This window comes from Phocoena sinus, chromosome 6 (genome assembly GCF_008692025.1).
Source record: "Phocoena sinus isolate mPhoSin1 chromosome 6, mPhoSin1.pri, whole genome shotgun sequence".
NCBI lineage: Eukaryota > Metazoa > Chordata > Mammalia > Artiodactyla > Phocoenidae > Phocoena > Phocoena sinus.
Genome location: NC_045768.1, coordinates 1,947,259 through 1,971,733, shown reverse-complemented (window position 1 = coordinate 1,971,733; position 24,475 = coordinate 1,947,259). Strand labels below are relative to the sequence as shown.

Genomic DNA, 24,475 nt, shown 5'->3' with positions numbered 1-24,475 from the left:
CGTGTAGCGCCCTCCTTCCGCCCAAATGAACTAGTCGATCTAAGATCCGGGCTTGGTTCAGCGTATTCAAGGTATTCAAGTACTGCTTGGCCTTTTCAAAACTGGACCAACACACAAGTGCTGCCCTATGAGGGATAAGGACGCAGGATTCACTTGCCACTGCCCCAACCTTTTAGCCCAAAATGCCCAACACTGGCTGAACAAGAGGGTTTTTTTTATTATTATTATTTTTATGTACAGAAAAGTCAATAGTGTACACTTAGCCCAGTTTGGTGGCCAGTTCTTTGGCCTTTGCCTTTTCCAGCTTGGCGATGCGAGCCACTGATTTGGGACCCAGGATGTTGCCTCCCCAGTGACGGCGGATCTGTAACAAGAAGACAGGCAGTCAGCTCGGCGGGTCATTTCACGCACTTCTATTGGGTTGTTCCAAGTTGACTGGCAAATACAACTGCTCAGAAAAAGCCGAGAGCCAGGTAGTTTCTGACTAAAGACGCAGCTTTTACCAGAAGACAGTATTCTGTGTGAGTGCGCTACCTACCTCATCGTATCTGTCGTTGTAATTGGTCCTGATGGCTTCCACCAGCTTCGCCAGAGCACCTTTGTCTTCCCTAACAAGGCAGAGAGGAAAATGGGGGTCACTGGCCTCTCAGTTACCCTTCCAGAAAGCAGCAGCGGCTTCCTTTTTAGCTCCAACACAAACCTTCTGCCTCAGATGACAACATGACAACATGGTTTACTCAGGTGAAGAAATTCATAACCATCATCGGCAAAGGTTCAGAAAAAAGGTGTTTTTTTTTTTTTTTGCGACAGGCAGGCCTCTCACTGCTGTGGCCCCTCCCGTTGCGGAGCACAGGCTCCGGACGCGCAGGCTCAGCGGCCATGGCTCACGGGCCCAGCCGCTCCGCGGCATGTGGGATCTTCCCGGACCGGGGCACGAACCCGCGTCCCCTGTGTCGGCAGGCGGACTCTCAACCACTGCGCCACCAGGGAAGTCCGAAAAAAGTATTTTAAGGTTGGTCTTTAGGCTAAGATCTCGAGAAATTAAGCGAACTTGGGGGCGGGGGAAGGCCGTCCCCTAGTGATTCTTGGGAATTCTGGGCTACACTGCACACTTACGAGTTGACTTGTGTGAAGGCCACTGTGGTGCAGGTCTTCCTGTGGACCAGACGCCCCAGCCTGGCCTTGCCCTTGATGATGCAGTAGGGAACCCCCATCTTACGGCACAGGGCAGGCAGGAAAACCACCAGCTGGAAGACAGCATTAGCTCTAGAGAGTATCTTGAGCAAAAGCAGTAACTTAAAAGCTAACGTGGTAGCAATTGCTCAGGGTTAAAAAGCTCCTACACTTGCACTTCAAGGTGTAATTCAGTGAGAGTGTCACATCACTGCAACAGCCACGAGAGGGCTCCCGTCAGGACTCCTCAGACGGAAAGCTGACAGTGCTCTCCACCCTGCTAGGGCCTCTGCCAGACCGAGTATTTAGCTTTGAGCTGTCTTCCTGGTACAAACAAGGACCCAACCAATCTCAGTCCAGCAGTCAACGCTTGAGAACAAGTCACACGTACCTCGATGGGATCCACGTCATGTGCGATCACCACCAGCTGAGCCTTCTTGTTCTCCACCAAGGTGGTGACGGTGTTAACCCCTAGAACGTACAAGCGGTCTGTGTGGCGGAGGGGTGGGGCTGCTGGGCACAACAGCACTTGCACCGGGGGCCCCGCCGTGACTCAGGGTTAAAAAGCTCGGATTTTACTCTTCACAGCGATTCCAGGTGAAGAAGTTCATGCATCATCGCCAAGAGCCGGCCCCACCGTTCAGCCTCTTCAGGGAGGGGCCCACTCACCTGCTCGGAGGACAGGTGGCCTCTTGGTGGGGACATCCCCTTTGCCCGCAGCTTTCTTCTCCGCTCGGGCCAGCAACCTCTGCTTCTTCGCTTGCTTTGTCTCTGGTCTGTACTTGTGGGCCAGCTTAAGCAGCTGAGTAGCTGAAAAAAAGACGGCCAGTCCAGGTCGATAGTTTAAAAGATTACATCACGTAACCGTACAAATGCTAAGTCGCTGTCCTGAACACAAGTGCACTTCAAGAGACCTCAGATCGTAGATGTCATCTCTTCAGTATATCACGTTCTGGACACTAGACAAGGAATCCTACGTTTTAATAAACTAACGTACTCAAGATACCCACAGCCCCTTTACAGGCCTCAGCTCTACCAGTGTCCAAGTAAAGGTGGCAACCGTGCCCAAGAAATCCCTTCCCCACGCTGCGCTTCTGCCACAGGACCTCACCTGTTTGGCGGTCCAAGGCCTGGGTGAATTGGTTGATGGCGGGAGGTACTTTCAGCCGCTTATAGAGGATAGCCCTTTGCCGCTGCAGGCGGATGTAGCGGGGCCATTTGACAAAGCGGGTGAGGTCCCTTTTGGGCTGGATGTCCTGTCCTGAGAAGTAAAGGGCAACACCGTGAGGCTCAAACTCCCCGTCCAGTTCGTGTTTAGGGCCACTCAGAAGGGCGCAGGCGCATCAGCGATCTCGGTGCTTTAAAGTGGCATCACCACGTCTCAGCAAACATTTCGCATCACCTGCACGCCGACACCTAGGATCACGGGGGACACTAGCGACTCCACTCCTCGTTCAACAGGCAGCCAAGGCGCGTGTCAGTACCGCAGTCCCACCGCCTCTGCTCTGGCAGAGCTGGTTTCGTGAATCCCAAAGCCAGTATCTGGGCTCCACACTGCCACACGCTCAGGACCTTACAGCACGGCCACGAAGGATGCGCCGTCACTGCCCCCTCTCAGAGGGAGCGATTAAGAACCGAGCCGGGTTACAGCTAGAAAGCGGCGAAAACGCGAGAATCCCCATCCAGGTAGCCTCGACTCCAAACTCACTGAATTCTAGCAAGACCAAAACATAACCTTCTGTTCAATCAGCCGCTTTTCTCCGTTGGGGGATACCGTTTAAACAGCGTTTTCAACATTTCCCGTCTCTTACTCACCAATGCCAAAATTCTTGGGCCTTTTCTCGAACAAGGGGTTGACCACCTTCTTCGCCTCCTGCTTCTTCACCACGGCAGGGGCCGGGGCCACCTTCTTACCCTTGGCCTTCTTTCCCTTCGGCTGGGCAAAAGGAAACACCCAGTTCAACCGCCGCCTCCCCAACAGTCTCTCTGAAGACGGGTGGGTCCCGAGCCGGCCCCAAGCATCCCCGTGAGCAAACCTGGCCCCAGCCGCAGGCGCGGCGAGCCCGGCGACCGCCCCCCCGCTCGTGCATCAGCGATCTTGGTGGTTAGGGACGTCCTCACCATCACTCAGATAGCAAATATTCTTTCACATCATCTGCACGAGCCTCGACAGCCCCGCGGCCCCTTTCGGAGTGCGGCGGGCTCCAAAGAGCAGAGGCAGACAGACTGAAAACCCCCTGCCCAAGACCCCAGGCGGCCCCCGGGACGGAAGAGCCCCCGGGGCGCTGGAGGGCCTCGGCCCCGTCAGCCACGAGCCCCGCATGGCGGCGCTGCGCACCCCGGATCCTCCTCCTCCCCAGGCCCGGCTGCCGAGGAGTCTATGCGGCCCCAGTGCCTCTAGGCGAGGCCCCGCGGGGCTCCTCTCGCGCTGGGTCGTGGAGGGATCCCTGCGCAGTCACGCCTCGAGAAGGATGGCAGCGGATAGAGCCCGGATCCGAAAGCCAGCATCGCTGGCACCAAGAACACTCACCATCTTGAACGGTTGGCGGAGAAAGAAAGGAAAGGGAATTGTGGGTAATATGTATGCGACCTCGGAGATCGCGAGAACTAAAGCCTGTGCGGGATTTCGGATTTAAAGCGACAGAACTTTCTCCCGCCCGGCGGGCGGTGCCTAGAGCCGGACGACGGGTCTGAGCTGCTTGGAAAGGGGCGCGGAGAGGCGCCGGGGAGCCGGGACTTCTCCGGAAGGGCGCGCGCTCGTCCTCAGCCCGCCCTGGCCAGGTACCCGCCGGTCCCCGGCTCTGCGGACCAGGTGTGAGCGTTGGGGCGGCGTGGCGGCGGTGTCGGCGATCTTCTCGTGCGATTTACTCCAAAGTGGCTTAAGAACCGCGAGTTCGGTCGGGGGGCCACCCGGACCGGAGCACGCGCAGCCCGGAGGCACCTGGCGCGGGGCGGGAGGGTGATCCCAGCAGAGACCCCGGAGCTCAGGAGCCCAAGAGGTCCCGTGGGGCGGCCCCCGGGGGTCCCGGCGTGGAGACGAGGGCGGCGGATTGGGGGTGAAGGCCGAGTGCGTTTGGAGGAGGTGGGGTAGGATCCGAGCGGCTCCTCGGGTGAGGAGTAGGGCAGAAGTGCTGGCGGGGAAGCGGCTGGCCAGGGCAGGTGGGGGACGTGCGTGGGCCTGGCCTCTGAGAAGGCTGCGCCGGAGCCCATCAGGGTGTCGTCGGGGTTCCGGGGAAGGGGCGCGGGCCGGAGGAGACGCCGCAGTGCACTGTGTGCGGATGCTTGGACGAGTGTGTTTGGCAGACAGGGAATCCCCGGAGAGCTGCGGGTCCTGCCGAGGCGGGGGCCTGGAGGGTGGGAGGCTGGGGTTCGCTCGCTCACACCAGACTCTGGGTCCCAGGTGCCCCCTGCCGTGCCCGAGGCCCCGCCATGGCCCAGCAGAGAGCCCTGCCGCAAAGCAAGGAGACGCTGCTGCAGTCTTACAATAAGCGGCTCAAGGATGATGTCAAGTCCATCATGGACAACTTCACCGAAATCATCAAGACCGCCAAGGTGGGTGGGGGCCGCCGGTGTGCTGCCCCTTCTGAGACCAAGGGAAGTAGCAGGGTCTAGAGATTGTGGACAGTGGTGAACGGAGCCAGGGTGTCTGCTTGCAACAGCACCCACTCAACATGGCTGCTCCGGGCCAGGTGATGGCGATATACCAGTGAACCCTTGTCCCCATGGGGAGAACATTTGGGAGAGCCGCAAGGGGACTGACAATAACAAACAGGTCAACAGATAAATAAACTGGCCAATTACAGGTCCTGGTGAGGCAGTTGTAGGGGACTCCAGTCACATTGCCGGGATCCAACGTCCAGCATCACTTAACTAGCAGCAAGGGCTTGGATGAGGTCTTGACTTCTCAGTGCCTCAGTTTCCCCTGCATCGTAGGGTCCTTGTGATGACTGGAGGAGTTTATCTGTGTAAAGCGGTTACCATGGGGGTTATTGCGAGCGCACGCGGTCAGGGAGAGAAGCCGGGGAAGGCCTCCCAGGTGGGTAGAGTGGTCAGTGTCTGGTTCCGGTCAGGCAAGCCCGCTGACCAGATTGGGGCAGGATCTCTGCATGACCGCTGCAGACCTGTAAGGCTTGTTTGAGCATTGAGAGTGACGATGAAAGCTAGAGTTTATTTAGTGCTCACCACGTGTCAGGCCAAGCCGAGAGGGCCCTTTGTGTCCCGTCCCATTTAATCTTCACAAGAACTCTACGGGGCAGGTACCATTGTTGTCCTCTCCCTTTTCACAGGGGGAAACTGAGGCTCAGGTTTACCAACCTGCCCAAAGTCATTCTGCTAATAACTGGCAGGGCTGGGATTTGAACCCGGGAAGTCTGGCTCCTAACCGCCTAGGGTGCCCTGACCCCTGCCCGGACCCTGGCCTGGTGGGTGGGTTGGGACAGTTAGCAGCCTAACAGGCGACGGGCGGGGCAGGACTCCTGGCTCCGCCATTTGCTGCCCGAGACACCTTGAGTGTGCTCAGGTCTGTCCCGGCCTCAGGTTTCCCCACCTGTCAACCAGAGATGGCGGTCCAGGCTTCTGTGAGTTTCCTAAGGTGATGGTCAAGTGCCTAACACAGTGCCTGGCACCCAGGAAGTACTCGGCAAACGGTCACTTGAAAAAACACATTGTCGTTTTATCGATCCATTTAGCAGGTCAGTGAGCACCTGAGCTAGGGACGCCGTCTGTGCTGAACAGGACTCCATACCCCAAAAAAGACAGGCTCAACACCTCCCCGCACCTGGCACAGCGGCTGGTGTACTTAGGCATCCACTGGTCCTGGTGAAGGTGCCTGTCATCTCCTTAGAACAGAGCTAGAGGGGGTGATGGTGCACGCGGCCTGAGGTCTGGTTGGCAGCGCCCGGTGCGCAGAGGGCACGAGAGGCCATAGGGTGTGGCGAGTGCGGTCATGCCGCCACTGCCAGGTGCCTGAGGGCCGGGGCGCCTGCCCATTCTAGGCTTTCTTGTTTGCCCTCCAGATTGAGGACGAGACGCAGGTGTCGAGGGCCACTCAGGGCGAGCAGGATAATTACGAGATGCACGTGCGAGCCGCCAACATCGTGAGTCACCAGGTGGAGGGGACAGCCCGGGCTCCAGGAGCCTTATGGTCCCCACTGGGGTTCCCTGGGTGGGGAGCAAACCACTGCTCAGGAGACTCCGCCCGAGAGGAGGGCTGCCCATGGCAGCCGCGTAAGGGGCTGGCAGGTAGCCGGCCACGGCCATCCTGTCGAGTGCCGGGCGGTGGTTAGAAAGAGGTCACCCCTTCCTCGCTGAAGGTTCTTTACAAGTGCGGGAAGCAAATGGCCAGATGAAACGGGACGTGCATTTTGATCCCTTTCGATGTCACAGAACAAGCAGGGCAACCAGGTATTTCCATAGGTCTGTGCCCCCGGATGAAAATGCACAGGACGAGGTCCTAAAGGAATCCCCCCCCACACTGGCAGATGTGCTGCACCTGAGGAAGAGCAGGGCGGGAGGTTGAATGGGGTGTAGTTGGATCTGGGGTTCGAGGTTTTGAAAAGCAGAATGTGTGCTTGAATAGCACGTGAGCCTGGTGATCGTACCAGCAGGAGCAGAAGGCAGAGGCCAGGGGCGCATGGGGACTGGGGGGCTGACGGCACCTGCCCCCCCTCCCCTCCCCCTCCCCCCTCCCCTCCCCTCCCCCTCCCCTCCCCTCCCTCCCCTCCCCCTCCCTCCCTCCCCTCCCCCTCTCCTCCCCTCCCCCTCCCCCCATAGCTTAAGCTCTAGTTTCCTCACTTCTCACAATGACCCTATGTTAGTGCCGTGGTCCCACTTGGCAGGTGAGGCAGCTGAGGCCATTGCTTATCCAGCGCCAGGCACACGGAGGCAGGCTGCTGTCAGTCCCTCACTGTGCTGCCCCGCCCCCATCCACGTAGGTCCGAGCCGGTGAGTCCCTGATGAAGCTGGTGTCCGACCTCAAGCAGTTCCTCATCCTCAACGACTTCCCGTCGGTGAATGAGGCCATCGAGGAGCGCAGCCAGCAGCTGCGAGCTCTGCAGGAGGAGTGTGACCGGAAGCTCATCGCCCTGCGGGATGAGGTCTCCACAGACCTCTACGAGCTGGAGGAGGAGTATTACTCGTCCAGGTACAAATAGGGCTGGACCCCGTGCAGAGCGGACCTGTGGACCTGGGCCCGGCCAGCAGGGGTGGCCCAGCCCCACCTGGCAGCCCGAAGGTCCTGTTTTTCCAAATCCTTCCCGGTCTTGGCGACAGAGCCCTTTGCCTGGGTTTCAGAGGAGACCTCATGGTCAGAGCGTTTGATCTACAGACAACCTACGCCGTCGACCGGGGCCCGGGCATCGGGATGAAAATCACAGAGCCGCGAGGGTTGGGAGGGCCAAGCCAGCATTTCTGTCTGGGGGCTTGTCTGTCCCTCTTAGCTATCTAAGCAATACCTAAACATTCCAGCCAAGGCGGGGCTAGCTCTCTTGGCCACCCAGGCCCATGTCCAGGACTCCAGTGCTTGCCCAGGGATGTAGTTCCATATGGGGGTCACTGAATACCCACCGTGTGTGTCAGGGGTGGGGGTTTCTGGGAAGGAGGAGGAGAAAACCCAAGCAGAGGATGGCCTTGAAAGCCAGGCCTGGGAACTTGGACCACTGAGCCCCCATTCAGCTCAGCCTTGTTCACAGACCACAGCCCTTCTATATGCCAGGCCCATGCTGAGCCCCAGGGATACAGCAGGAGCAAGACCTGTCACCCCAGCCCTCGTGTGGCCACTTAGAATCCTGAGACCTGAGGCGGTTTGACCTGGAGGGGGCCTGAGAAATCAGAGTCCAGGTGTAATTTACATTTGGGGAAACTGAGGCTGGAAAGATCCCACATCTCTGTCCCCATTAGCTTGGAAAGATTGACACTCGGTCCAGCAGACACGGAGTCCACACCCCCTCTCGCCCTTGCCTGACAAACGTGTCCTTCCCGTCATGGATTTTCAGCGCTCCTTTCTGTCCCGTGGCAGCCATGCTGGGGCCACAGACGCCCAGAGCCAGTGGTCTGGGGCTTGGTTTCACCGCGCTGGACTCAGTGCCACCCCTCATGGTCCCCGCCCATCTTGGCCTTTGCGGGAAGGGACAGAGTGTCACTGCCCAGAGGGAGCGGTCTAGCCTCTTCCAGAGGGTTCTGGGGCCTTCTCTAGTCCCCGATGCCCACGGCTCAGCAGACATGCGGCAGGTGCCTCCTACGTACCAGGCCTTCAGAGAGGGGTCCCAAGTGGGTCCCTGCTGGGGATGTTGCTCACAGCCCTGCTTGTCCCCTATGTCCCCGTGTTTGTCCCCTTGCTGCCCCCAAGGGCCACACCCCTGGGCTGAGCAGCTGCAGGCCAGCAAGGCAGCGCCGCCTCTTGAGGCTGAGGGCCGGAGGGGCAGGGCCGCAGGGGAACCCAGGGGGTCTGAGAGCTAGGCTCCTCGCGTCCCGGCTCTGGGCCCGGCAGTCTCTGGTTCACCCAGAGGGGTTTCTGGTCCGGCCTGGGGTCCCTTCCCGCTGTTCCCGTTGCCTCGAGAGGCTGAGTTCCTCTCTCGTCTGTAAATGCCTGTAAGTGGCTGGGGCTCGGCTGAGGCTGGGCCCGCGGGCTGTCAGCGCCTCCCTGCTCGGCCCCCAACCCCGGCCACCAGCGCTCAGCCCGTCCTCCGTCCTCCCCGTGCGTCCCGGCTGCCTGCACCCCCATCTCCCCGGCCACCAGCGCTCAGCCCGTCCTCCGTCCTCCCCGTGCGTCCCGGCTGCCTGCACCCCCATCTCCCCGGCCACCAGCGCTCAGCCCGTCCTCCGTCCTCCCCGTGCGTCCCGGCTGCCTGCACCCCCATCTCCCCGGCCACCAGCGCTCAGCCCGTCCTCCGTCCTCCCCGTGCGTCCCGGCTGCCTGCACCCCCATCTCCCCGGCCACCAGCGCTCAGCCCGTGCCCCGTCCTCCCTGTGTGTCCCGGCTGCCTGCACCCCCATCTCCCCGACCACCAGCGCTCAGCCCGTCCCCTGTCCTCCCTGTGCGTCCCGGCTGCCTGCACCCCCATCTCCCCGGCCACCAGCGCTCAGCCCGTCCCCCGTCCTCCGTGCGTCCCGGCTGCCTGCACCCCCATCTCCCCGGCCACCAGCGCTCAGCCCGTCCCCTGTCCTCCCTGTGCGTCCCGGCTGCCTGCACCCCCATCTCCCCGGCCACCAGCGCTCAGCCCGTCCCCCGTCCTCCGTGCGTCCCGGCTGCCTGCACCCCATCTCCCCGGCCACCAGCGCTCAGCCCGTCCCCCGTCCTCCCTGTGCGTCCCGGCTGCCTGCACCCCCATCTCCTGCACCCCCATCTCTACGCTCACTCCCCTGCTTTCTGCTCACGACTTGCTCTTTCTTGGTCTCTTGCCCTCCACTCTCCTTGAGACTCCGCTCTGTGTCCAGGATGGTTTCTGAGACTGAACGCTGAGGGCAGGAGCAAGGGAGGGAGCGAGAGGCAGGGCAGGATTCGGGAGAAAGCCATGGAGACGAGTGTGGGGACGGGACATGCTCTAGTCGCCCCGTTGACAACCTTCACGAGCCGTGCCCTTCACCTGCGTCCTCGCCGTGAGAGGCCGGCCCTGCTGTCCCCTTATTAGAGACAGGAGACTGAGTTCAAGGGGCCGGGGGCCTGTTTGAGGTCACACACAACACCAGGGCCTCTGCTCCTAACTGCCACCCCATTGAGGCTGAGTCCCAGCCAGGGCCAGACCTAGAAGGACGACAGGCTCTCTGCCCTCAGGGGCCTCGGGACCCAGGAGGCCATAGCGAGCTCTGGACGCTGGTTCCTGCAGCTGGTGGGAGCGTGTGACTAGGCTGGCAGCTCCCTGCGGGAGGAGGGCAGCTGGAGCCAGGACAGGAGGTGGTGGCAGGGACCAGGAATGCCACTTGGCAGGAGGGACACCGGTTGGTCAGTGGAAGGGACCAGCCGAGGTCACAGCCTGCTGGTGGCTGGTCCCAGAAGGCGCCCTTTCGGATTCTCCGGAGGACCCGGAGGCAGGGGCAGCCGCCCGCGCCTCGCCCTCAGCCGGGCCACTTGACGGAGGGGCCAGCACCGAGGAGAGGAGGGGAAGGCCGGCCTGGGGTGTGGTCTGTTTCCTTAACTCTGCTTCTGTCTCGCTTTCCCTCCCTGGCTTCCCTCACTACCTGCTCCTGTCTCTCCCTGGGTTTCTGGTGGTGGAAAAGCTCAAGTCTTTGCGAAGCTAATGGTCTGCCTCTGTGTGAAGCTTACTGGAGGCTGGACCTCGACACAGACTCCGCCGACGGCCTCTCAGTCCCTCTGCCGGCGTCCCCGGAGCCCAGTGCCGGCCCCCTGCAGGCTGCAGCCCCTGCCCACTCCCACGCCGGTGGCCCCGGCCCTGCAGAGCACGCCTGAGCCTCCCAGGGCTCCTCTCCCCGGGCCCCTAGACCTTAGGAATGAAGTGCAGTGTTCCCCTCTGGGCCCACCACAGCCTCAGCTCTCTTCAGCCTCGGGGCCCACTTGGGGAGCCGCCGTGGCCTCTTTCGGAACCGTGTCAGCCCAGGGACAGCCCACCTAGGAGTGTTGGGGGAAAGCAAATACCCCCAGCCATGCCAGGGGGGCCCATCCTTCCTCTTGTCGTCACCTCTTATTTGCTACCTTCCTGGCTGGCTGGAAGGAAGTTTCCAGGATAGTTTGTCCTGTTGAGGACCTAACGGCGGGGCAGGGGGGATGCCCAGCCTTGGGAGACCTGACCTGAGCGTGGTGTTTACAATGGAGGACGCAAGTGCTCAGAGTGGACAGTACTAGCCAAGGCCAGGCCCCCATGCAGAGCTCTGCCCGCTACCTTGCCCTGAGGCTCCCTGCGCTAGCTGACTGCCCCTGCAGGGCTGTGGGGAAAGGGGGCTGCCCACTCTTGCAGAAGTCAGGCAGGGTCCTTCCTAATTCCGCTGCTGCACACGTTTTGGTTCTTTTTGTGATGAGACTGTTGAATAAAACCAGCGCCACCCTTTTGCTTTGGTCGGTTACTTTTCTTGCTCAGCCCCAATCAGTTTTGGACCACCCTTGGTCTCGGTGGCTGTCGGAAAACAGCCCCTGGGCTTTGCCTGGACAACATTGGGCTCCAGGTCAGCCTTCTCACGGGGGATCTGGGCAAGCAGGGGCTTTGTCAGCTTGGAGTCATGGCTGCATCTCCATTGCTTAGAAAGAGCTGTCTAGGACCTAGAAGGGCCCTAATGTTTGGTGAATGCATGAAAAGCTGCCATTGTTGCATACCACGTGGCCTAGGCGGCGTGCGTCTGGTTGCACCCCGAGTCGGTGCTCGTTATTGGCATCTCAGAGAGGGGCGACCACGGGCTTGCAGGGGGTTGTAGTGCTGTGCTCATGGTCATGGAGCTGGGAAGTGAAGTGGGAGGTTCAGGACTCAACCCAGGTGGAACGCTAGGCCCAGTGCCTGGAGCCAGGCTCACCTGAGAAGCGGGGGGCGGGTGTCACCCCAGAAGAGCCGGGACATCAATCCCAAGCCCTGTCACCGGCGTGCTGAGGGAGATCACCGTCCCAGTGTACGGAGGACATGCCAACCCACGACCCGCCACGTCACTCTGAATTTATTACCAATCACCACTGAAACATAAACTTGATGACGCTGCTTGTACCCCGGGGCCTTGGAACCTGCCCGGCGCGCAGTCCTTTCTGAACGAACGCGGTCTCGCCAGCTTCCACTTGGGGTCTGAGCCCCCAGAGAACTAAATTCCTGCGGATCTCTTCCCGTCCCCCTGTTATGGGTACCGACCACCTACCGCGTGCCAGGCGCGGTCCCCGCCCCCGCCCCCGCCCCATAATGCTTTGCGCCCCCCGGTGCCTCTTCCGTTGGCGCCACCTGGTTAATCGAGCGTCGCGCGCTGGCTGCTCGGCGCTCGGCTGGCCGCGCCTGCCCACGTGCTGGTTTCCGGCGAGCGCAGCGGAAGGGGAAAGGGTCGCGCCGGCCGGGGGCAGGGTATGTGTCTGTGGCTGCCGGTGCCGGCGAGGGACGCTGCACCCCGCTCTCTTCCCCGCGAGTAGGACCCCGGAGCGAGCCCCGCCCGACCCCCGAACCTCCAGCCATGGCTTCTCTGCTTGCGAAGGACGCCTACCTCCAGAGTCTGGCCAAGAAGATCTGCTCCCAGCCCAGCCCCGAGCCACAGAAGCGCAAGTCGGGTAAAGCGCAGCCCCCGGCCGGGACTGGGAGGGCTTCGGAAGGGGGCGCCCCTCCACCCCCCAGCGTCCCCACTCCCCTCCGCGGCGGAGGTCGGTGTGTGCCCCACACCGCACCTGAGTAGCCTGCAGGTGGAGTAGGCACGTAGATGCGTGAAACAAGCCTGTAAAGTATTAGAGGGAAGTGTTGTAAGGGATGCTTAAAGGCAACGCCATTTCCCTTGTTCGTTGGGGGCATCCGTCTGGGAGTCTGGGGGATTTAGCTGTGCGCCCTCCGGGCTGGAAGCTCGGCCGGGGTTTGGAGGAGGTGACCCCGTGGAATGGTTGGTCTGCCGTTGGGCATCGTGAACAGGCTTAGCCAGCCCTCCACGCCGGGTGGGAAGACAGGTATGAGTGATGATGAAAAAAGTACTTTTTCAGCCCAGTATTATGGGCCTGGTGGTGGTGTGGGGAGAAGGAAGGAAGAAGATGGGTCCTGCTAATGGGAGTTTACACGGCAGTGGCGACAGGTGCCCCCTCAGGAGGCAGGTACACAAATAGGTGAAACCGACAGTAATTGGCTTGCCCTGGCGCAGAGGAGGGGAGAGTGGGCACGTCTGCCGTGGACCTACCAGAGAGAAAACGACCTTTTCTTTTGATACAAGGAAAATGTGTTCATCGTAGAAAAATGAAGTTAAGTGAATTTTTTCACCACTCAGTTACTAGTTAGACCTGTGTCTTTCTAAAACTTTTTCTGAGTGTTTCTCACTGAAACAATTTGGTTCCTACTTTGTGTACTCAACTCTCATTTTCCTTTTAGAATGTAAACGTTTTGTGCCCTCCCCAACACACACACGTGTGGGATCTTAGGTCCCCGACCACGGATTGAACCCAGGCCCTTGGCAGTGAGAGCGCAGAGTACTTAACCACCGGACTGCCAGGGAATTCTCTCCCAGTCTGTTACAGTGCAAGCCTGTGCCATTGTTTTTTGTTGGGTACATCATAGTTTGTTTTGTGGCGGTGCCATCACTGTCGTTGTAGATGGATATCTAGGTTTACCTAGTTTTTCGCTCAAAAGACGTAACGGTGAACACCCCGAGGCCACATCTTTCTGCATACCCAGAATGGGTTCTCACAAGCAGACTGCTGGGGCAGCGTGTGGGTGCTTTTCAGGGTTTTGATGAGTGTGGCTGGTCTGCTTTCTAGGAAGTTTGTGGTTCTGAGCTCAACGGATGAGGGTCTCCATATCCCCCATCTTGATCGGCTTTTGGCATTCTTCTAGGACCGAAGCCTCTGCAAGACCTTCCTATCTATTGAATGGGTCACAGGGATTGGGGTGGCAGCCCTTTCTCATTTTGTGTTTCAGCTGGCAAAACTCAAGTCTCAGAAGCTGCTAGGCCCCCCAAAAAGAAGAGGAAGAGAGCACAGAAGAAATCCCGGGAGCGGGAGGAGAAGGCTGCAGAACCCAAGGCCCAGGCCCCTGCAGAGAAGTCTCAAGGCAGGACGCCAGTGGCAGCCAAGGAGAAGGAAGATGAGGCCCCCAGCTCGACGGGGGCCCCTGCGGGTGAGGGGGGTGGGCAGGGTCGACTGGGATCTGGGACAGATACAAAAGTGGGCCTCTCTGGTCATAACGGCACGATCAGATCGTGTGAGACTTCCTGAAGAGCGCGTTTTCAGAGGACAGATCACGGGGCCCCTGTGGGTGGATGGGAATCTCAGGAAGTGCACAGTAGTTCCAGGCCGCGTAGTAACTGGGATGGCGAGGGGCAAGGCCATGTCCCACTGAGGTCCTGCAGCAGCTTGGCTTGTAGAACTTTACTGCCCTCACGTCTCTGAAGTGGTGTGAGAGCTGCCTCTGGGTCTGGGGGGCGCTGCAGAAGGTGGAAGAAGTGGGAGATGGGTTTGGGCCGCACTTCGTGAGGATGTCCTGTCCTGGAGGCCAGTCCAGCTTGAAGAGGTAGGGTAGAATTTACTGGAACTGACCTGCAGATCCACGAGTGGTCACTGGAGGGGGGCAGTGTATGGAGACTCAGGCTTCGAAGCTGGGCCCTTGGGGAGGGCTCAGGAAGGTCGGGGGGTAGGGGAGTCTCCTTTTGGTCCTCTGACTGCTTCTTTGCAGATGGCCTGGCCGGTGAGCCTGGCTCTTTATTTGCCTTGGACGTTCTGCGGCAGCGCCTGCATGAGAAGATCCGGGAGGCGCGGGGCCAGGTAGGTGGAGGAGACCTCTGGGTCCTGTGGTGCTTTCCGCACCCTGCCTGGAGAGAAGACGCCCAGGTGCTTGCTGAGGTCAGCCCCAGCTCTGCCAGCTATTATGGGGCTGACGGGGCAGGCGTGGGGGGGCTCAACCCCTGTTCCCGCCCCTGCAGCGGGTGCCGCCAGGGCCTCGGCAGCTCTGTCCTGCAGGAGGTCAGGTGTAGTTCTTGTCATCTTGGGGAGCTCGGTCCCCAGGGTCCCCCTCCTGCTGGCCATGCTGAGCTTCTGGCTCTTCTGTCCTGCGGCCTTGGAGAGAGGCTCAGCCTCTTCCTTCAGGGAAAGCTGCCTTTGCTAACACACCCACACTGGGCGGCAATTCCTGCACGTTTGTCTGTCTAAATGCACGACGGCCCTGTGAGGTAAGCCAGGGCCTGAGATGAGGTGACAGGCATGGGACGGATGCTCCAGGACCTCAACCACCCCCCGCCCCCCGTTTTCCTGGGGCCCTCCCCCAAGCCTCCTGCTGTGTGGGGACAGTCCCCTGGCTTCTGTCCGCACTGTCCCGGGACAGGCCCAAGGGCCCTGCCTTCCTGCAGTGGTCCAGAGCACTGTTGTCTGCCCCGCAGGGGTCAGAATCGTGCAGTGGTCTGCACAGGTGCAGTGTTCTGACCCAATGCCAAGATCTGGGTGGTGGCCTTGGCTAAGCCCCCTGTCCTTGTCTCTGAAATGATGGAGGGCCACATGTCCCTTATTGGGTCACCGGGGAGACTTAGAGGCAGCATGTTTGGGAAGTGCCCCGGTATGGTAGGTGCCTGGGATCCGGAAGGCACGGTTCTCGTGGGGTCCCCTTGGCCTTGTTTTGGGTGCACTTTGGGTGCCAGGTCACCTCCAGGTGGAACGCTGCACGTGGCGGCCCATTTTCCTGCCCCGATTCCATGTGCCAGGCTGGGGGCCCCGCGGTTGGGAGAACCTGATGAGTGAGCACCTTCTCGCGCCGCAGGGCAGCGCCAAGGAGTTGTCTCCAGCTGCTTTGGAGAAAAGACGCCGGAGGAAGCAGGAGCGCGACCGGAAGAAGAGGAAGCGGAGGGAACTGAGAGCAAAGGAGAAGGCGGCCGAGGCCCTGGAGGGGGTGGAGGCTGCCGAGCCGCCGCCCGAGGCGCCCCACGAGGAGGCGCAGGCCCAGGTGGGGCTGCTCTTCAACAAGGTGAGCGCTGCGCGGCCGTCGGGCGGGTGGAGGTGGGCGCGGTGCGCGGGCCCCACGCGGGCGGGAAGCGGCGCGCAGCTCACATCGCCCTCTTCCCCCGAGGTGGAGGTGAGCGAGGAGGAGCCGGGCAGCAAGGCCCAGCGTAGGAAGGAGAAGAGGCAGAAGCTGAAGGGGAACCTGACGCCGCTGACGGGCAGGAACTACCGGCAGCTGCTGGAGCGCCTGCAGGCGCGGCGGGCCCGGCTGGAGGAGCTGCGGGACCAGGACGCGGGCCAGGCCCGGGAGCTCGAGGCCAAGATGCAGTGGACCAACCTGCTGTACAAGGCCGAGGGCGTGAAGATCCGCGACGACGAGCACCTGCTGCAGGAGGCCCTGAAGCGCAAGGAGAAGCGGCGGGCGCAGCGGCAGCGCGCGTGGGAGAAGCGCACGGCGCACGTGCTGGGGAAGATGCAGCAGCGGCAGGACAGGCGGCGGCAGAACCTGCACAAGAAGAAGGCGGCCAGGGCCGAGCGGCGCCTGGAGAAGGCTCGCAAGAAGGGCCGCATCCTGCCCCAGGACCTGGAGCGGGCCGGCCTGGTCTGAGGGCCCGGATGCCCGGCGCCGACCTGGGTGGCCGCAGGCTCCGGGTCCCAGCGGAGAGCGGACGCCGCCGCGTGCTTGAGAGCCTTTGGATCCAGGGGAGGGATGACCCAAATCCAGGCTCTAGGCTCCTCTTGTGAGGCCGGAACGCTCCCTGAAAGTTGCGGGGTGGGGGGCGAGGGAGCAGTGAGGAGGGAGGGGGCGTCTTGAGGGGGGGCTTCCCTGGCGCCCTCTTCCTCCCCCATGTTCACAGGAGCGGGAACTGCTGTGTCTGCCCCAAACTCACTTGGAAAGGGACAAAAACCAGCCAGCTCCTGTAGCCTGCGTTGGAGTGGAGTTGACGGGCTCGGTAACTGGGAGACGGCGGGGCCGTCCTCAGGCTGCCTGGAATTGAGTTATTCGAAGTTAATTTCTAAGGTGGGTGAAACCTAGAATTTAAGGTAGACATGCACATTAAAAATCCTAAGGTAACCAGTAAAAGGTAGAAACTGAACTAGCAGGAAGCACAGCGGAGTGGGGTGGACAGTTATCGATCTGGGGGGAGGCAGGAGAGAAAGAGTAAAACTTAGAACCGAGCGAGGCCAATGGAGGGTGCACAGTCAGAGGCACAGTTAAGTCCAAGCCCGCAGGCAGCCGGGATGAATGCACGGGACAAAACTCAATGAATCTTATGGCATGTGGATTATATTTCAGTAAAACTGTTAATAAAATTCTTTTGACTAAACTCCAGTTAAGAAACAGATGGGGCCTTCCCTGGTGGCGCAGTGGTCGAGAGTCCTCCTGCCGATGCAGGGGACACGGGTTCGTGCCCCGGTCCGGGAAGATCCCATATGCCGCGGAGCGGCTGGGCCCGTGAGCCATGGCCGCTGAGCCTGCGCGTCCAGAGCCTGTGCTCCGCAGCGGGAGAGGCCACAGCAGTGAGAGGCCTGCGTCACGCAAAAAAAAAAAAAAAAAAGAAACAGATGGCAACCAAAAGGAAGCTGGTGTGGCTGTATTATAAGATGAAGATTTAAAGGTAAAAGGCACTAGTAGAGAGAAAAGAAAGTCGCCACGTAATGAAAGGGGTGCAGGTCACCTGGAAGGTAGAACAGTCCTGCACCAGGAACAGCTTCAAATCTGTCTAGCAGAAACTGACCCGCTACAAGGAGAAATCAATTCACAAACCAAAGTGGGAGATTTTTAACATCTCCGTTAGGAATTGATACACCAAGCAGACAAAATCAGATGCATAGGGAAGGTTTCAGCGAGAGCGTTTGTAAGCTTGATCTGATGGACACAGAATAGTGCCTCTAAAAACAGTGTGTACCAGGACTTCCCTGGTAGTCCGGTGGTTAGGACTCTGCTTCCAATGCAGGGGGTGCGGGTTTGATCCCTGGTCAGGGAACTAAGATCCCACATGCCTCGGGATGCAGCAAAAATTTAAAAACAAAACAAAACAGTGTGTACCTCAAGCACACGTGGAACAGTGGTGAAAACTGACCACCTCCTAGTCCATAAAGCAAGTCATACTTCAAAGCGTCGGCATCGTATCTGGCCGTAGAACAATTTAAAAACTTCAGAGGTAATTGTTAAAGTTTCCTGTTTGGAAGTTTAAAAACACACTTCTGAATTACCTGTGATTCAAAGAGTAATCCCTAGTGGATGTTAGAGAAAGTTTAGGACTGAAAGGTAATGAAAGTGCTGTGCATTATATCTGTGGGCCACAGCGAAGGCAGTGCCAAAAGCACTTGGTAGCCTTAAAAGTGTGCTTACGTGTACCTGTTCTTGGTTATACATCTTAGGGAGTGACTGCATCGTGCAGCCCAATTTCCTGCCATCTCGCTTGACCTGGCACCTCATTCCAGGACCCTGGTGTCCCACTCTCTGCACCCGGCAGTTACTCCCGAATTATTGTCCGTATGTTGCAGTCAGAGTTGGGAGAGTATAAACCCCCTGTGGAAATCGCGGGAGCATCTCGAAAGGCCTGGTGGATGTATCACTGGGTGCTCCCCGTGCAGCCTGGAAGTCCAGGAAGCTCGCCCCTCCGACCTGGAGTGCTGCTGTGTCCCCAGCTTCATGTAGCTGGTGTGCGGGGTGAGCAGGTGATGCATTTTGGTGGCAGGTGGCATCAGGAGCACCCCATTTCTAGAAGCAGCACCGGACAGTAGGAGGTACAGCGCAGAAAGGCTGAGGAAATACAGAGAATTCTTCACCTGCTGGGAGACAGAGCCTGTATCCAAGTCGAAACACTGAAAATGCTCCAGCCTCCCTGGGCTTGGCCACTCGTGTCCCTCCCTGGCCAGGGCTGGGAGCCGATGACGCACAGAAGCAAGGACATGCTGCACGTGACTTTGGTGGCGACCGAAGCGTCTCACGGCCAGGGGCAATAGTGGACGATGGAATATGGACAACAGGGAAGAAGAGGTTAAGAACGTTACAGAATGGGTCTAGAAGGCCCGATGCACACCGCTTGGGCGTCGTGCGCCTCAAGCACAGAAGATGAAGTGCAGAGTCATGGGAGAAAACTTCCAAGGGCCTAGTGTCAAATATTTTCAGAACCAAATGGCAAGGGTCTCCAAGTCAGAAGGTCCCCCTCCTGTTGCATAGTGAATCAGATGGAAATAGCTGTAACCAGTACACGTGCTCAGGAACCGTGGTTCACCAGGAACTGGGGTTCCAACAGTCTTGCAAGGCCAGGGTAGTTTTGTGCCACTGGCCCCTTTGGGTGAGGCTGGGAAGTAGGCTCCCAGTCAACCTTTCCTTCTACTTAGGGGCTCCAGAAGTTGAACTAACACATGGTTAGAAATTCAGTGAGGGGCTACATGCAACTGAGTAGCTCAAGTGAAGCTTCTGTTCACCAGACCTGCGTCGGGGTGCAGAGGGCAGAGAGAGAGCTGTCTCCAGACCCACCGTGGGTTGGCGCACCCAGTCCATTGCACTAGCCTGACAACTGTGGGAACCTCACGTGCATGGCCTGCGGAAGTAAGGTGTTCCCTGCCACCCTCAGGTCCCAGGATCTGCTGGCCCAAGAGCGTGGTTCTACCCCTGCATCTCCTGTGGCATTCCATCCAGCCTTCAGGGAAGGGCCACCGTGGTGCTTCTCTACTCTGTTCACAGTGCTTTTCTAGTACCTCCTCAAAGGATGAGTCTTCTGTGCCCTCCCCAGACCACCTGTGGGGTGGATGAGCAGGTAACATTGTTAAGACCTTCCAACAAGCCTGCCTCGCTCCTGGTAGAGAGTAGCCTAGAAGAAAGAGTTCTTACCTCTGTGTCATTCCAAGGGATTTCTGGAAGGTTCACTTACCTCAGCATGGGCCACTGTGGGTTCCAGGTTTTGGTCAAGCAACAAAGGAAATGATCGGATCCTTTCCAGTTCCCTAGCTAGCCCACTCTGAGTCCTGCTTAAGGGTGGAGCGCCCTCTGAAACTGCACCCTGCCTTTCTTGGCCAAGCACTTCTAGAATCAGCTCCCACATACTTCCCTGATTTTTTTTCCAATGTGAAGCAGCAGATACCTGTTCAAAGCTGCTTCTGAATTGGACTTTGTAACTGGCCACTTTGGGCCTGCTGAGATCCGACCGTACTTAGCAGTCCAGAGACAAGGTGAGATGGGAGTGAGTTTGAGGAGACTGGCTTCTCCTTGGAGGTAACTTCCTCAGATAAGAGTTCAAGCAAGGCACAGCCTTATCAGCCAAGGGAGGAGGGACTGATTTCTCAAAGTGAGCCTTGGTGAGGTTGGGTATTCAGGGTACCTGAGGCATCCAACGTTGCCCCAAATATCCCCATTTCAATTCTGAGGGCTGATCAGTACTCCAGCTTTTCCATGAGAGATCCGGTAAGGTTGTGAATTCACCTGTTGGTAGGATTTGCTGATGGGCTAGCTAAAACTTGGGTGTTCAGGTAACTCAATCTTGCAGCTGAAAACCATATGAGAGGTTTTTCTACAGAGTAATAGGAAGTCCCTGATTCTCAGTCCATGTCTTAAGCTAAAAATTGAGGACGTTGAGCCTATCCCTGTCTTTCTGTTGACTACCCAGCACTGTTAAAGGAGCCGCCCCACCCTGCAGTCCTGGAGTTTCTCAAGCCCTTCTCATTTCTCAAGTATGTTCAGCTAGTCTCTCAAAGTCTCGCCTTCAAAAGATATTTGTCTCAGGTGACCACATCTCCAGATAAGTTGTTTTGCAGCTGTGTGCCAATATATCCAGGGTCCCATCCCCTGGTACTAACCAAATTTCTACTACCGTCAGCTAAACTCCAGCCAGATAACAAATCCCAGATTTTCCCTAAGTCACTCATGAGAGGTCATGTTATGTTGCATTAAGAAAAGTACTTTTTAACAAATAAGACAAGTAGTTTAAAGCCAGACTGATCACTGGTTATGTCTTAGCAACTAGGAATAGAGAAAAACTTCAACTGGATAAACATTTACCCCAAACGTACAGATACCATCATACTTAACAGCGAAAAACTCATAAGTTTTCCTGCTAAGATCAGGAACAAGGCAAGAATGTCCTCATCACTGCTTTTCAGTGTCATAATAGAGCTAAGTCCTAGCACATGCGACAGGACAAGAAAAAGAAAATACATGCACATTGGGAAGGAAGAAATCAAACTGTCTTTGCAAATGACATGATCGTCTATGTAAGCGTCCAGAAGAATTGACAGAAAAACCTGAAACAAATGATTGTATCAAGGTTGCAGGATACAACATAAATATTGTAAAAAACCAAATTGCTTTCTTATCTAACAAGTGTTCCTATGAACAAGTGGACTTTGAAATTAAAAATACATTACCATTGGGACTTCCCTGGCTGTCCAGTGGTTAAGACTGTGCTTCCACGGCAGGGAGCATGGTTTCGATCCCTGGTTGGGGAACTAAGATTCCCACATGCCACACGGCCAGCAAAGCAAAACAAACAAAAAAATACATTGCCATTTACACTATGTGAAAAACAGTTTCCCAGTGCATGTAAAAGTTATGTTTACACCATACCGTAGCCAATTATTAAATGTGCAGTATCATTATGTCTAAAAAAATGTACAGCCTTAATTTTATATTGCTAAAAAATGCTAACCATCATCTGAGCCTTCAGCGAGTTGTAGTAAAATCAAAGATCACTGATCACAAACCATAACAAATGTAACAGTGAACGTTTTTTAAATATTGTGAGAATTACCAAAATGTGACACAGAGACATGAAGTAAGCAAATGCTGTTGGAGAAATGGTGCCAATAGACGTGCTTGACGCAGGGTTGCCACCAACCTTCAATTTGTAAAAAATGCAGTATCTATGAAGTTCAATAAAGGGAAGTGCAGTAAGAGGAGGTGTGCCTGTAAAGGGAAACCTCACTAACATAGAGTTGGGAGGCCAGAATAGGGAGCTGTCATGCACATATCACTCAACATCAATACAGATGCCAACAGGAAGAGATGTACCTTGCATCTCGGGCAGGAAGTGACACCACTACTGCCGGCAGGGGGAAGAGAGAATTTCTCCTTGCCTGGCAATAGCTCAGTGTCAGACTGTCACAACTCAGCTACTGAAAGGCCACTATACTTCAAACCCCAGTTTACTCCATTGGACTTTTTATTTATAGTAGCCCTTTCCAACGTGCCCTTCTGCTCTATAAAATTTCTCCTCCTTTGCTTTACCAGACTTGCATGTGCTTCACCATAGTTACATGTCCTGAATTACAATTCTTTGTTGCTCCTGAATAAGCCCTTTTTGTTGGTAAAATAACTGGCTGTCTTATTCCTTTAGGTGAGCAGTTAGCACCCCCGAAATGAAGTAATTAGGTATAAGTCTAACAAACTATATATTTGATCTATATATCAAAACACTGATGAAAGTTACCGAAGAAGAACTAAATAAATAGAGATTCTGTGTTCATGGATCAGAAGACTCAGTGTTGTCAAGATGTCAGTTCTTCCCAACTTGATCTACAGATTCAGTGCATTCCCAGCAAGTTAGTTTTTGGACATTGACAGACTGATTCTGAAGTTTATGTGGAGAGGCAAAAGACCCAGAATAGCCACTCAATATTAAAAGAGAAGGACACAGTTGGAGGACTGACACCACCCAACTTCAAGACTATAGTAAGGCTGCAGTAATCAAGACAGCATGGTATTGGTAAAAGAATAGACAAATAGATCAATATAATAGAGGGCAAAGAAATACAGCCGCAAAAATATAGTCGACTAATCTTTGAAAAAGGAGCAAAAGAAATACAATGGAAGAAAGATAGTCTTTTCAGCAAATGGTGTAGGAAAAACTGGACATCCACTTGCAAAAAAAGAACCTAGATGCACAGACCTTACATCTTACACAAGAATTATCTCAAAATGGATCATAGATCTAAACATAAAATTCAAAACGATAACACTCCTAGAAAGTAACAGTAGACAAGTTAAATGATCTTGGGTATGGTGATGACTTTTTAGGTACAACATCAAAGGCATGATACATGAAAGAAGTAATTGATAAGCTAGACTTCATTAAAAATTTCTGCTCTGTGGAAGCCACAGACTGGGAGAAAATATTTGCAAAAGATACATCTGATAAAGGACCGTTATCCAGAATACACAAAAAACAAAACAAAACAAAATCCTCTTAAAACTCGGCAATCACAAAATGAGCAACCTGATTCAGAATGGGCAAAAGACATAACGGACAGCTCACCAGAGAAGAGATTCAGATGGCAGATAAGCATATGAAAAGATGCTCAACATCGTATGTCGTTAGGGAAATGCAAATTAAAAACAACAACCAGATATCACTAACACACCTATTAGAATGACCAAAATGCAGAACGCTGACGACACCAAATGCTGTGAGGCTGTGGAGCAACGGGAGCTCTCACTCATCGCCGGTGGGAACGCACAACGGCGCAGCCACGTTGGAAGACAGTGTGGCAGTTTTTTACAAAACAAAACAGACTCTTCCCATATGACCCAGCAGTCATACTCCTTAGGATTCACCCAGATGAAGTGAAAATTTATATCCATACAAAATCCTACGCAGGGATGTTTATAACAGCTTCATTTATAATTGCCAGAACTTAGCAACTAAGATGACCTTCAGTAGGTGAACGGATAAATAGCTGTTGGTTCATTCACACAGTGGTATATTATTCAGCCCTGAAAGGAAGTGAGCTATCAAGTTAAGAAAAAGACAGGGGGGAACCCTAAGTACATAACAGTAAGGGAAAGAAGCCAGTCTGAAAAGGCTACAGACTGAACGATTCCAGCTATTTATGACATTCTGGAAAAGGCAAAACTATGCAGACAGTAGAAAGATCAGTGGTTGCCAGGGGTTAAGGGGAGATGGAGGGGTGAACAGGCAGAGCACAGAGGATGTTTAGGGCAGTGAAACAATTCTGTATGATGCTGTGATGGTGGATACGTGTCATTATACATTTGTCAAAGCCCATAGAAGGCACAGCACCGAGAGTGAGTCCTGATGTAAACTGTGGGCTTTGGGTGATAATGATGTGTCCGTGTAGGTTCATTGATCATATTCTATGGTTCAGGATGCCAGTAGTGGGCGAGGTTTTGTGTGTGGAATCAAGAGCTTCTATGGGAACTCTTTGTACTTTCCACTCAGTTTTTCTATGAACCTGAAACTGCTCTTAAAAAAGAAAAGTTTAGGGCTTCCCTGGTGGCGCAGTGGTTGAGGGTCCGCCTGCCGATGACAAGAGGATTGGAGCGCTTGTGCTTTGTCACCTTTAGTTTAAAGGAGAGCTTTGATTTAGCTGAGAGCGCACGGTTGACAATAGTAGTCAAAACGAAGAGGGGGATGGCAGACACTCCCACTATCGAGCACTTTGCCAGGCTTTCGCCAACGTGCCTCTCTCGTGCTGGAGCAGAGTCCGGCGAGGCTGGTGAGGCCTATTTTCCAGGTAGACGGTGAGAGGCCACAGTCCGCCTGGATTGAAACATCCAACTTCAGGGGCTTCTAGGAACTGGGGCTTCTCCAACCCGGCTTCGTCCCCTTTGGGTATGCATTGAGATACACTGGAACTGGGAAGGGCTGTCAGGGAGAAGGGGTGGGGCAGTCATCCTCTCCTGGCCACCAGGGGACTCGTGGAAAAGCTCAGGTTGATCCTCTCTGCCTGGGGCTGGAGTGCACACTGAGTGTGTGAACAACGTCCCAACTGTTGAGTTCAGGGCATCTCCTTAGCTGATTCCAG

General features: G+C 56.2%; 3 protein-coding genes and 5 non-coding genes across 11 annotated transcripts; 2 read left to right on the top strand and 6 right to left on the bottom strand.

Annotated features, from left to right (window-relative positions):
• Nucleotides 1-197: 197 nt before the first annotated feature.
• Nucleotides 198-3,741, bottom strand: RPL7A (ribosomal protein L7a). The gene is made up of 8 exons (XM_032634031.1): nt 3,704-3,741; nt 2,989-3,109; nt 2,285-2,434; nt 1,843-1,983; nt 1,565-1,644; nt 1,117-1,247; nt 539-608; nt 198-364 (listed from the first exon to the last, which is right to left on the bottom strand). Exons 1-8 carry the CDS (start codon nt 3,704-3,706, stop codon nt 260-262), a joined length of 801 nt encoding a protein of 266 aa, XP_032489922.1. The 5' UTR covers nt 3,707-3,741; the 3' UTR covers nt 198-259.
• LOC116756173 lies at nt 703-770 on the bottom strand. The gene has a single exon (XR_004350550.1). It is a non-coding gene; the product is annotated as a small nucleolar RNA SNORD36 (small nucleolar RNA).
• LOC116756172 lies at nt 1,318-1,390 on the bottom strand. The gene has a single exon (XR_004350549.1). It is a non-coding gene; the product is annotated as a small nucleolar RNA SNORD36 (small nucleolar RNA).
• On the bottom strand, nt 1,722-1,796 carry LOC116756171. Its single transcript, XR_004350548.1, has one exon. It is a non-coding gene; the product is annotated as a small nucleolar RNA SNORD36 (small nucleolar RNA).
• Nucleotides 2,513-2,580, bottom strand: LOC116756175. Its single transcript, XR_004350552.1, has one exon. It is a non-coding gene; the product is annotated as a small nucleolar RNA SNORD24 (small nucleolar RNA).
• LOC116756174 lies at nt 3,259-3,333 on the bottom strand. The gene has a single exon (XR_004350551.1). It is a non-coding gene; the product is annotated as a small nucleolar RNA SNORD24 (small nucleolar RNA).
• A 59-nt stretch (nt 3,742-3,800) lies between the features above and the next one.
• Nucleotides 3,801-11,173, top strand: MED22 (mediator complex subunit 22). Of its 4 annotated transcripts, none has more exons than XM_032634036.1 (5): nt 3,801-3,954; nt 4,574-4,725; nt 6,189-6,269; nt 7,107-7,315; nt 10,387-11,173. In XM_032634036.1, exons 2-5 carry the CDS (start codon nt 4,603-4,605, stop codon nt 10,574-10,576), a joined length of 603 nt encoding a protein of 200 aa, XP_032489927.1. In that variant the 5' UTR covers nt 3,801-3,954; nt 4,574-4,602; the 3' UTR covers nt 10,577-11,173. The 4 variants fall into 4 exon arrangements, with proteins under 4 accessions (XP_032489927.1, XP_032489930.1, XP_032489928.1 ...); XM_032634037.1 differs by having other exon boundaries at nt 3,803-3,985; XM_032634038.1 differs by lacking the exon at nt 3,801-3,954 and adding an exon at nt 4,026-4,172.
• Nucleotides 11,174-12,082: 909 nt separating this feature from the next.
• Nucleotides 12,083-17,036, top strand: SURF6 (surfeit 6). The gene is made up of 5 exons (XM_032634025.1): nt 12,083-12,355; nt 13,698-13,895; nt 14,451-14,539; nt 15,525-15,728; nt 15,831-17,036. The coding sequence occupies exons 1-5, from the start codon at nt 12,262-12,264 to the stop codon at nt 16,308-16,310; spliced, it is 1,065 nt and encodes a 354-aa protein (XP_032489916.1). The 5' UTR covers nt 12,083-12,261; the 3' UTR covers nt 16,311-17,036.
• Nucleotides 17,037-24,475: the final 7,439 nt, after the last annotated feature.